Here is a 12,625-nt window from a genome sequence, read left to right as displayed (position 1 = left end):
ATTCTTCTTCCAAAACTTGAGCATGATACTTTAACCATAATAAATCAAAAAGTACTAGCCTTGTGAAAAAAATTATGATACAAAACATTTTCATGACAACACCATAGTCTTGATTGTAAATATACCCCTCATATACATTCATATTAGTAAGCAAAAGCAAATTTTAGCCAAAAACTAAAATCAAACAGAAAATTTCAACCACACAGCTAAACCTACACTAAGCATTGTCCTCAATGCGTAAAAAACGAATGAAATGTAGTAATGCAGCAAGACAAAGAGCGCAAAGAATTAAAGTAAAATGAAAACTAAAAGAAAACAAATAAAAGAAAGAACACAAACCCAGCTAGGTTGCCTCCTAGCAAGCGTTTTATTTAATGTCTAAGCAAGACATGGTACCATGATAGATGAACGCCTAGGGTGGCAGGAAATCAAGGTACCTCCGAACCTTGGTTGGAAGAAGTGGTTTCTTTTAAGGGACTTTGAATATGGTGCTTTGAATTTCCAAAAGAACTTTGTTGTGATGGCGTTTTAGTTTCTCCTTGTGAAGAACCATATCCTCAAAAATCATTGAAGATGTGGCTGGACCAATGATTTCAATGGATGAGTTCTTAGCTACTAAGGATGAACGAAATTCATTCAAGGCAACAATCTCATCGTCCAACTCCGAATCTTCTTTCATATGGTGAATGGGCAGCAATGATTTGTCGTCGTCTAACCTTCAATTCATTTTCCTCTTGATTTGGTAGCCAATCATCTTCCAAAGACTCCAAACATGGCACCTAAAAAGATATAAAACAACATGAAGAATCTGACATAGAATTTGAAAAACATTCGATTGAATTAGAAGACTAAGGAAGAGCTTCAAACACTCATCATGCTTTTGTTTGACAAATCTCCTTGGAAAAGGAACTGGTGGAACATATAGCTTGGGAGGAGTGTAAAGCTCTTCATCTTCGTAAAACTCAAGAACCTCACTATAAAAATATGCACAGCAAGCTTCCTTTGGTTGTTCCTCTTTTTCTTTTTCATAATCACCACCGGATTGTTGTTCATTTAAAGCTTGGACAATCTGATCCGCTTGAATTTTCAACTTAGTTAGTGCTATGAAGTGGTTCTGAATAGTGCTACTCGTTGATTGTTGAAATTGCAAATTGTTTTGAGCAAGTAGCTTCAAAAGCATCCTCTAAAGAATTGTAAAAAGAGTCATGTTGTGGTGGATGTGCAAATTCTTGATTTGGAGCCTCCATGTTGTTCCAAGGGTCATGATAAAGGTTCCTCCATACAGGTCTATATGTGTTTGACAATGGTTGCAGTGGCCCTTGGTTAGGTGTGAGTGTTTTCAGACAAACGTAGAAAATTCATCTCTCATTGGACATAATTGAAGAGGATGGATAGTCTGACCACATAAAGGACATACACCATACATCATATTATACCACTTGAAATCAAAACAAACTAAATTAAAAATATAAAAAAAAAAATCTAAACTAATAAAACAAAAACATATAGGGTTTATAAAGAAAGCAATTAGAGGAGACTAAACACCAAAATTTTGTTGTGTTCCTTTCAAATGCAAATATAAGGATAATATAATGGCACAAGTAAGGGTGTCATACCACAAGGACTTATTAGACCTCTATAAGTTACTAACTTTATGTAAAACCTAACTAAACAATGAAACTAAAAAATTGATTTTGGATTTTTGTTTGAAAAGTAAAGTAACTTGAAATGCTAAAAAATGTAAATATGAATGATAGATTGATGGAACTAGGGATACCGATTTCACCTTTACAAGCCAACTCCATGAAAATTAAGTCAAACGTACTCAGCTCTCCAATTTGCAACTAGGGTTCGTTTTATTTATTTATGATCATCCATTTGATGTGTGGTTGTGATTAAATACTCCTAATCTGCAACCTAGTTGTGATGTTCAACTTAGATTACCAATTAAGAATCCATTAAGAATAATAAAACTTCAAAGAACCAAAGAAATCACATGGCAGGATGTTTGCATAACAATTTCTTCATTCATTCACATGTCCACCAAGATTAAGCATGATGTGTACTATAACCTTGATCAAATAATCTGTGGGAAACCCTAATGGTGACAAAACATTAAGATAAACAAACAAATTAAACTATAAAATCAGTGAATGAAACAAGAAAACATATTAGTAATTGAATACTTCAACTTAATAACATAGAGTAGTTTTGCGAGGCTACATCTAAATCCCCAGCTATGAACTTAATTATACAACATGATAACATAATATATAAATATGAAGAACAATATGAGTGAAATTAAAGTTCATACAAGAAACCTCCTAAAGCAATTCTCATGTGGAACTCCTTCAAGAACAGTGTGGCTGGGTGGTTTCTTTGATGGCAGTAGATGGTGAAGGGAAATAGGGTTTTATTTCTGAAAGAAAAGCCAAAGAAAGAGAAGAGAGTGCTCTGGGCAGCCCCAAGATGGGCCTTGTGTAAAAGTGACTGAAAGATAGATTTTATAAGGTAAAAGTGGCTGTTACATAATGGCAACACATCTCAATAATTGAGCCTTTATTTCAAATTTTTTTTTTTTTTTTTTTTTTTTACTGTTATTGGTCTCTTAAGGGGCCATATTCATCACCATATTCAATTGTTCACTTTGAATCTCTCTACAATAAAATCCTTATTGAATTCTCCACTTTCAACACCATTTTGCCTCATTTGCCCTCAAATGGACTTTAAAATACAATTAACTGCACATTAATAAAAGAGGGTAAACGTAACCAGTTTAACTCAAAAATATCACAAAGAGACTAGGAATGAATGGTATAGATGCATGAAATATATGAGTTATCAGGGACAATATCGATGTGGTTGGAAGTGGGCATTTGGCTCATCTCTTTGATAATCTGACAAAGTATCAGAACCAAAAAGCAGGCTTATACTGTCACATGATGGGTGGGTCCCTTGGCCCCACGAGATGATGGTGGGTCCCTTGGCCCTGTGTGTTGGATGAGTTCCCTTGGCTCCACATGGTTGCTAATTATTTTGTTGAAATATCCTACATCGGCTAGAGACATGAAAGAGGAGTTTGAATATCCCAACCCCATTACCAAGGCCTTTTGGGCTACAATCTTGCATCTATCGGACTGTGCAAATGATAATTAACAAGTTGAGGACGATATCAATGTTTTGAAAATAAATCTTTAGCTCGTCTCTCTGATAACTTGACATATTTTTGGAGTGCAAGTATCTGTGTTTTTATGCTCTATCCCTCAAGCTCAATGCTAATGCCTAATAGGCTTTTTTTTCTTTTGGGAGAGAATGGTTAATTATTATTTATTACTGCACTAGCTGCATGCATGTCTCACACCAAGTCAAAATACAAGCAAGAGGAAGGGTGATTTTTTCCTTTCTTTAGATATCAATTTGGAATAGTGCATGTTACTCCCACTGTTTTTATTTCGAAGACAAAGGTTTTTGGTAACAATTCTAGGAGCATTTTGCTAGCTATTTTTCTTTCCCTAAATGAATATTAAGGAAAAGGAAATAGAAACTAGAAAAAGCAATGTTATGGGGTCATAGGTCATTTTATTGTCTATCAATTTGTTTGTTAACTACAGACATGGCAGGCAAGAGACACACTCCTTCACCAACTGTAACTTCACACTGCCGTTTAAAGTTTACAGCTTTCGCATAGAAGCTTCGTGTCATAATGGTGTAAAGGGGGAGGCTTCAGCTGGTTTGCAGATTCAGCCCATCAACCCACAAGATCAAAACCTTCAATCTCTTTAGGCACCATGCACTACCGCTACATAGATTGCATATCGATAACTCCCACATGAAGCCTTAAGCGATGCGAAATCCGAGTTGATGCATCTGTGGTACCTCAAGGCCGCTGACCCTTCATCAGACGTTACAAGTACATAATCAAGGTTGGTAAGTTTATTCATCCGGTGGTATTGGTGGTAGCTACATATGGATTGAGGTCGGTTCGATTGACAATCATGTCCATGAATTGGTTTTTGGGTGCCAACTACCAACCAGTCCATAATAATCTCAGCAAAAGATCATGCTCTACTGGCAGTATAGGATACCTGATGGCTTTCCAGGTTCTTTCTATCAATCATGTTGGGATATTATTGATTTAGATGTTATTGCATTCGTACAAGTTTTTTTAAGCAGGCTGACTTTATCCAAATGCTAATTACAAATTTGTGGTCCTTATCCCTAAGGTAGAAGGGGCTACCACCATTGCTCAGTACCGGCCAATTGCTCTTGCTAACTTTCTATTCAAAATTATTCTCAAGATTCTCGCTGATCGACATGGCCCTATTGCCACTCGCATAATTTCTTCTCATCAATTGGCATTTTTGTAAGGGTTGACGTATTTCTGATTGCATTGGCCTAGTTTCAAAAGGGTTCAATTTTATGGATAAAAAGGCAATTCTTGGTAATGTGGACATAAAAGATGACTTTCTATGCCTCTCATGTATATCGCGAAGGAAGTGTAGTTGCAGACAAATTTGCTAACATGGGCTTGTCTTCTCTAACTTTGGTATAGCATGATTCTCGTCCAATGGCGCTTCATGCCGCTTTTTTTTTTTTTTTCCTAACTATGTTGGCTTTCCTGGTTTCCACTTCTCAAATTAATGTGCATTTCTGCATACAGGTTTGTCTAACTTTCTTGTTTTATTTTTTCTTAACCTTGTGATGTTCCTTGTTCTATTTTGTAGGTTTAGACCTTCAGGTTCGGCTTTAGAGGGGTTAGGTTTTATGTCTCCCCCTCTTTTCCTTGCATCTTTATTGTTTTTGTTTTTAGAAGGTTAAGGTTCATATCCTCTTTTCTTTTCATGTATTTTTTTAATTTTTTTTCTTGTATAAGGGGTTAGCTTTATGCCCCCCTCCCCAAAAAAACAAATTAGGCGTATCATTTTTTTTATTAATAAAACTCCCCTCGTACCGTCGAGGTTTTTTTTTTTTTTATAAAAAAAAAAAAAAAAGAAAAAAAAAGAAAAAAAAAACCCCCGTCTGGTACTCAAAGTTCAAAGTTTAATATTGAAAATTGTTTTTAAGTTAAATACCAAATTTTATGAAAAAATGTTCTGAAGAGAAGTTAATCAAAGTTATTTTAAGAATGATCAAAATCATTGACCAAGCAGACAGACCCTAAATTATTTACATGAATTCCCTCTTCCCCTTTATTTTATCACACTATTGTTTATGTACAAACTAGTTTTTATATTTTGTATAATGACATTTTACACTATCATACACAAATTTCCAGTCTTAATTGTTGCCAGATAATCAAGGGCGATTCCAGTAGTGTTTAGTGTGTTCTTGAAAACTAAAAGCAGTTTTGGATGCTTTCCCCCGAAGCTTCGGGCCAGTTTGGGAGTGTGATCCATCATTCTAGGAGGACCCTCCAACACTCACTCTAGGAAAAGTGCTTCCCCTCAGAAGTGATTTTGACGGGAGCTTTTTAAAGTGCTTTTTCAACAAGATTCATGAATTTCTAATAAAATATTTGGTAGACTTCTCACGAGCATAAATGACAAGTACTTTATACAAAAGCATTCCAAAACAGGCTCCCAATCACCACATGGAGCACCAACAAACGCTCTCTGGTACCGCACATGTTCAGAACCTACTGCTAAGTTGCTACCTAGTTGCAGATTACCCTGAACAACTAAATTTATAACCAGTAAACATGGGCAGCCAAACACCAAACTCCTAATATATAGAACAATAATTTGGAGGCTTTTTTGATTCACCTGTTCGTCGTAAATCGCAGAAATAGCTACCAAGAAAATTACAAACCCTACTCGTACAACCGTCTGCAATGATTCCAGGGCAATCCCAAACACTTTGGCCCAAAAGAAATAAAATAACTTACGAATACATCATTGGGGCATAAAATTAAGAGGTTTGCTATAGATTATGATTACTCAAAAGTTCAACCTAGGATTTCTAAGTTTCGGAGTCTCTATGAGTTTTGCTGTGCTCCAGTATCAATTCGTAGAGGTTGTCAGCTGTAGGACGATTCTCCGGATTCTCCTCCGTACATTGGTAAAACAAGTCAACAAGAAATCTCAGTGTGTCTAAGTCAGCCTCTGTTCCATCAAGTTCTGCGCCCGCTTGAGTCATTACTGGCTCATTCAACGACCGAAACACCTCCAAGTCATCCGTTAAATTTGGTCGTTTTCCCTTCTGCACGAAACAAACAAGAAGCAGCAGATTACTTCAGAAGTAACAAAACATTGAATGTACAATTTCATTAAACGATACACAGAGGCAACCTAAAAAGATTAGCTAACGCTCTCGACAGTCTACATGCTTGATTGAGTCTTAATGCCAAGCCAACTTATGCTGTGGAATAATGAAGCAATATTATATGAGAATAACATATTCACTTTCTCACTTCACTGACAGGAATAGAAATCTGGTTCAACAAACAACTATTGATGTATTCCACGAATGCAGCATGTACGAACTCAAATCAACAAAAGTATGGAGACCTCAAAATCTTACAAATAAATCCCACTACTCATTCATATTACACATTCTCTAACAATCCATACAAAATTGTCCATAAAATAGAGATAGAACAAGAGGAGTAGTACCGTCAGAAGTTCATGAATCTCCAAGTCAGGTACTCCCAAGTACGGAATTTGCAAAGTCAACATTTCCAACAGCAAGCACCCAAATGACCAGATATCAATTTCCTGTTACCAAAAGGGAAACAAACTTAACAACACAAATTTAAGATAGAAAAAAGCTACAATATTGGTGTTGGAACCCTTGGAACCATCTCGGACTCCAATGGGAAAGTTTTTTTTTTTTTTAGATAGATTGATTTCATGCAGTGCTATTTGTGGTTGTCCTAGCTTTAAAACAGTTGTTTGTCAACAAAAGATATGCTCGATTATACTAACTAGATCCTATTCTAACATATTTCAAAAGAAAACTTGTCTATAACTTAATGAACATAGTAAATGAACACTTCAATGCATATCTATATCATTTTGTACACAAATAGTTCACTACCAAACAGATGTAAAAGAGGTACAGATCAGAGAATAAATCAATGATTAGAAATATGCGACAAACTGACCAGAGGAGGAACTTACCAATCCATAAATATTTTGTTCATGCACTGCTCGCAAAACCTCTGGGGCCATCCAGCGAGGTGTTCCAGCACAAACATTAGCAGAAGGTATTCCAACGTGGGCAATGCAGCATGTATGCAAGTAAGATCGAAGGGGAATTGCCCTATCAAAATCACAGAGCTTCACAACAGGTGTTCCATCAGCTCTCTTTCTATCCAGATCAATCAATATGTTTGCACTTTTTATGTCCCGGTGAATAATGTGCTTTGAATGCAGCTCCACCAGTGCACATGCAACATTTTTAGCAATGCGCAAAGCTAACTCCACTGGGAGATGCTTCTCACCAGCTTTTGATAACTTTTCTATATAATTCTGTCAGATGATGGGGATGAAAATATTAAAAAAAAAAAAATACAAGTCAACCCTAGCAAAATTAAACCTGAAACTTTACGATCTACAGTTGAATTCACCTGTAAGGAACCCCCTTTTATGTCCTCCATCCAAATTATAGACTGCAATATACGATGCTCACTATTACCATCTCCAGGAGGAACCCACTTGGAAGATATCTGATGTCCATACATTTCCACTATGCAAGGGTGTTTCAAAGCACCTAAAATCCTTATTTCCCCTAAGCAGTTGTAGTCAAAGTTCCTAATTTCATCCGTTGAAGTTCCATATACCACGGAAGTACGCATCTGCAGCATCCACAAGCAAACAAAAGCAAGATTTAGATCATTAATTGTAGTAACAAGCCTAGGAATTTTCAGACCTATCAAATAATTGCCAGCACAGCCAACTACTTAAGGCCTGAAAATAGCTCCAAAGTTTTCCGGCCGGACAACGGATTAAACTTCAAGAAACACACCTTTCCTGCTGCCTCATTTGATCCATATTTGCGCCGGACGAGAGAAGTAACAGAGTTTTTCAGAGTTTCATCACAAGAGGGCATAGAATGTAAGGAGGTAGGAGCAGGGCTGTTTCGAATTGGAAGATAAACTTTGGTCCGACTGAGAGGAATATACCTGCCATCACAAATTGAATTTACACACAAAGTCTCAGCAACAAATATCCTCTAAGAAATAAACATATTATGCCATGTTTTTGGTATGTAATAAAATTTATATTCGAAAAAATCACCATATGTTTTACCACCCAAGCAGGCAAAATTAGTTTGGTATTGCAAATACAGTGACCCAGAACATGAATAAGCTCTAAAAAAAACATTTTACTGTATTCAGAGCATCTTCAATAGTGAAGAATTACCAAGATCATTTACATGATATACTGACCTACAATAATATTCGGGATCCGTCTCCACTCTTATATCATGTGGACGACATGCATCAACTAACATTCGAATCTCTTTGGCACCTCTCTTGATTAATACAATATTCCACGCATGTGGCATGAAATCCAAATAACCCCTAATCAGCTCACAAGGTACTCGAGGCTCCACCCAATCACAAAGATACTACAGAAATAAAGTTTCATCAGATTAGAATACCAAATTAATACCTATTGCAAATAATAGACATCGGTACAAATAATAAATGATAAATTTAATACAAGAATAACCTTCAATAGCAATGCTCTATGCCGACACACACCAAACTGCAAGGTTCCAATGGGAACTACAATGGAATTTCGTCGTGCTTTGATAGAATGAAGAGATTTCTCACAGACATCAGAAAAAATGATATCTTCAACATTCTTTACCACTGGTTTAGTGGACAAACTAATAAAGCCCTTGTTTCCAGTTGGGCAGGTGCAAACAAAAGGCTTCTTGTAGTCTGAAAGAGGATTAGCTTTTCGTGACCATTCAACAAGAGCACTCCTATCACTCCCCCCAAAGTGATCTGATACAAACAGAGCAAGTAGTGATGCAATCTGCAGCATATCAGCCTTATTTCCATCCGTATTTAAACGATTCACCAATTCTTGGGCAGAACATAAAATTACATCCAACTCTTTATCCCATTGCCTGGAGATAAATTAAACGATACGACCATTATCAGTAGAAAACCAAGAGGACAGCAAATACGTGTCAACATAAACGACTTGCATAAATAATAACCTGTCCAAGAGAATGACTTCACGTGAGTCAAGACGGAACTTTTCATCATAGAGTTCTAGTGGCATGAATGGCCTGTCACGCCCTGCATCGTAAAAGCCATCTGAAAGATGGTCCTCAGTGCTGCAAACTGAGATGTCATTATATTTCCGAGACAAGTTTGAACTATTAGAACTGTATCTAGGATGTTTGGGCCGTCTCGGATTATCAAGGCACCCATCAGGGTGCCTTTTGGGTTGACAAATACTTTTTGATGTATCTGAAGATGAACCTTCATCTTCCACACCATAAACCCGTTGATTGGGGGCCGACGATGCATCAAACTCACAACAATCCTTTTCATCACTTTCATCTACTGCACTAGAGTCTGGACTCACTGATGAGGAATTTCCTACAGAATGCTCCTTCAAACTCATATCATGGCACACAACATTTTCACTTTGCACTTCCCTAGAAAGTAAATCTTTCTCAACATCATCGTCCAGATTGATAATGACTGATGCACCTTCAGGGTAAGATTCAGAAGCAAGAAGGTCAGGGTTGCCTGGTTTGCATTCTCCATCTTCCTTCACATGTAACTGCTTGGAAAGATCAAGACCTTTCAACTTCCTGCTGTTGTTTAAGCGTTCTTGACGAGCTCTCTGCTGCAACCTATACCCTTGCTTCCTCCACCTACCTGACCTCCGAGTTGCACAGCACCTACTGGTCGATGAATGCGTGAAAATTAGACTTGCTGAGTTATGATGAAAGCCTGTAAACACATTAACAGTACGATATCACATACTAATATATATAATAGAGAGAATCAAGGAGAGAGCGTTGACTACCTAAAACTGAACACTAAATAAATTACATATGTAATTCCACAGCCTTACCTCTACGAAAATGGCTTTCATTATTTTTCTGAAGGGGGGTTTCATATACATCCATTTCAACAGAGGAAATGGAAATATCATCACTGTGTGTGTCCTTCCCACTTCCTTCCAAATTGCAACATATCCATGAGGGTATTTGACAGAAAGTGGGAAGCTTGTTGTACTGAACCATAGAAGATCACAAAACAAACCGTTAGGTTTACATATCATATTAAAAAAAACAACTAAATAACAATTACTCTAAAAGAAAGTTAAGACTATACATAGTACAATTCAAAAATAAAAGAAACCAAAAACCTAATTAATAAACCATGGCTTTGCAAGTGAACTTAAACACTGTTTGCAGAAGTAGAAACAAAATGAATTAGAACAGAATATGCACCATGGTTGTAAGAAACATGATCGCCTAAAACTTTAAAGTTTATGTTAAGGTTTTAAGTGGTTCAGCACAAAAAGAATAAGCACACAGCCATCATGAAGAGAGTAGCAGCAGAATATGATTTTCAGCAAGTTATAACGGATAGTATGTGGAATAAAATAAAATCTTGATCCAATGAATTAAGTGTTGGAATGTCATCAGTGGAAATAACAGATAGAAGAATACAAACCCTGAAAAGGAATACTTGACTATAATAATCCTAGTCTGTAGTAGTATGTAAGTACCTGAAGATTTAAAATCTGAAGGTTGTGCATCAAGTCAAGTTCAAGAGACCCTAGTGATGTCAACCTATTATTTGACAGGTCCATGATCTCCAACCTTTGCAAAGAGGACAAAGTCGAAGGTAATTCCACCAATTTATTATTAGCAACTTTTAACGATATCAAGTCATTTAAATTACTGATTTCAGCAGGCAAATTCTTCATCTTGTTGAATGAAAGATCTAGATATTCCAAAGTGTTTAAGCAGCCAATTTCTGGAGGGAGGTATCTGCAGTAAACACACCATAAAATGGATAAGTTAAAGTAGGTAACTATTTTTTCCATGGAAAAAAATAAAAAATAAAAACCATTCTTTATGATTTACTAGATGCCTAAATTACACAAACATAGCCAACCATTTTAATGGTAATCACAATAATAAAAAACACAATTTCACTCAATAGCTAACCAAATAGCGATAATTAACAAGAAGATTACCAGATCCTTAAGTTCCAGACCACAAACAAAACTCCTATCAGTGTTTCATCAGAAAGATCGATTATTGAATAAGAAAATGTTCTTGAAGACATCATGTTACCAGTACATTAAACTTGCATAGAAACACCTCTACTACATATTAATATTATATCTTTCACCAATAGAAAGGTCTCACTTTACAATCCCATTAATTATGATTTCTCTTCTTTATGTTACATTTCTGAGTGTTTGTTAGCAGTTGCATATCAGAGAGTTTGCAGAAACGGAATTGTATAACCATCAGAATGGTGAAACATGGATCACATACAAAATTAAAAACTTTATATATCTCTTAAGAGAGAGACAAGAAACGTCTAGGGGTAAAAACCCAAGTAACTAATGAAGTCATCCTACCACATCATCTAGCCTATGATCCTTGCAGCTCGACCTTCACTCCTTCCGAACGCATTCAAGCTCACTCACTAGCCAAAACACACAAATGCTGAAACCATTTAAGAGTTCAATTTCATGTGGGTTCATCTTTTACTAGTCAAAACAGCTCCAAAGAAAACCTTTGATAACATACGAACAATCTCACTGCCCATGCAGTCTACTTCACTACATAAAAACTTGAATCGAAATAACTCAAATGAAAAACACAGCAATCAGCGTTGTACTTGAGCAGAAAAAAAGCTTTACCTTATGGAGAAGTGACAAACAGAGAGCTTGGTGAGGCACTTGAGCCGAGCAATCTCGCTCAATATCTGAAACCCCGAAGGCCTCGTCGGCACTTTGGAAAGCTCAAGCTCCTTCAAGCCACTCAATTTATCCAACGGCAACCCACCAAACTCCGGCGACGACATCCTCACTTGCAAGCATTCCAAGCTCTCAAACTCCATTGCCGCTGACGGCGAAAATAAATTAATCTCATTCCCAAAGAACTTCAGCGTCCTCAACCGCTTGTGAGAGCCAATCGACTTGGGCAATAAATTAAACACGTTTTTGTACAAATACAAAGCCCCGACATCCTCAGAATTCTCCCCAATCGAAAAGTCCAAGCTTTTGCCGGATATGTCGACAACCCTAGGGTCGTCGTCGCCGTCGGCCGCGGCACCGCCGTCTTCATCTTCGACAGTCGGATTGGAGGTTTCAGCTTCTGATTGCTCAGGTACCTTAGTGCTTTCGGGGGCAGCTTCGTCAGAATTGGGGACTTGCATTGATAATTGGAGCCGGAATCCGGGGAAAAAACCCGAATTTCAGAAGCGGGCAGGCTGAGAGATCTGTTTGGGAGGCGAGAAAATATAGGATTAATGGCATTGGAGGAAAAGAAATGAGAGGGAAAATCGAAAGAGGAGCGGGGAAGTAGACGGACCGCTCCTTTGGTGAATAATTTAGAGAGAGAGAAAAACCCTAGAAAACTCTGGAGCTTACAAATGAGTCCTCCTCACTCTAGTTTCCACGAA

At 37.1% G+C, this 12,625-nt stretch overlaps 1 protein-coding gene across 1 annotated transcript; it reads right to left on the bottom strand.

Moving 5' to 3' along the window:
* Positions 1-5,661: 5,661 nt before the first annotated feature.
* Positions 5,662-12,625, bottom strand: LOC137731380 (uncharacterized). Its single transcript, XM_068470489.1, has 11 exons — positions 11,862-12,625; positions 10,710-10,974; positions 10,047-10,209; positions 9,175-9,922; positions 8,676-9,081; positions 8,390-8,571; positions 7,966-8,122; positions 7,568-7,795; positions 7,119-7,469; positions 6,612-6,713; positions 5,662-6,198 (listed from the first exon to the last, which is right to left on the bottom strand). The coding sequence occupies exons 1-11, from the start codon at positions 12,377-12,379 to the stop codon at positions 5,959-5,961; spliced, it is 3,360 nt and encodes a 1,119-aa protein (XP_068326590.1). The 5' UTR covers positions 12,380-12,625; the 3' UTR covers positions 5,662-5,958.

The sequence above is a fragment of the Pyrus communis genome, chromosome 4 (genome assembly GCF_963583255.1).
Source record: "Pyrus communis chromosome 4, drPyrComm1.1, whole genome shotgun sequence".
Classification (NCBI taxonomy): domain Eukaryota; kingdom Viridiplantae; phylum Streptophyta; class Magnoliopsida; order Rosales; family Rosaceae; genus Pyrus; species Pyrus communis.
The sequence above is the reverse complement of the archived record's forward strand: the minus strand, read 5'-3'. Positions and strand labels throughout refer to the sequence as shown.

Coding starts and splice junctions, on each gene's coding strand:
- LOC137731380 (XM_068470489.1), bottom strand. CDS start 12,379: ATGCAAGTCCCCAATTCTGACGAAGCTGCCCCCGAAAGCACTAAGGTA. Junction 9,082..9,174: donor GAAGTCATTCTCTTGGACAG/GTTATTATTTAT, acceptor ATTTATCTCCAG/GCAATGGGATAAAGAGTTGG. Junction 6,199..6,611: donor AGATTCATGAACTTCTGACG/GTACTACTCCTC, acceptor TGTTTCGTGCAG/AAGGGAAAACGACCAAATTT.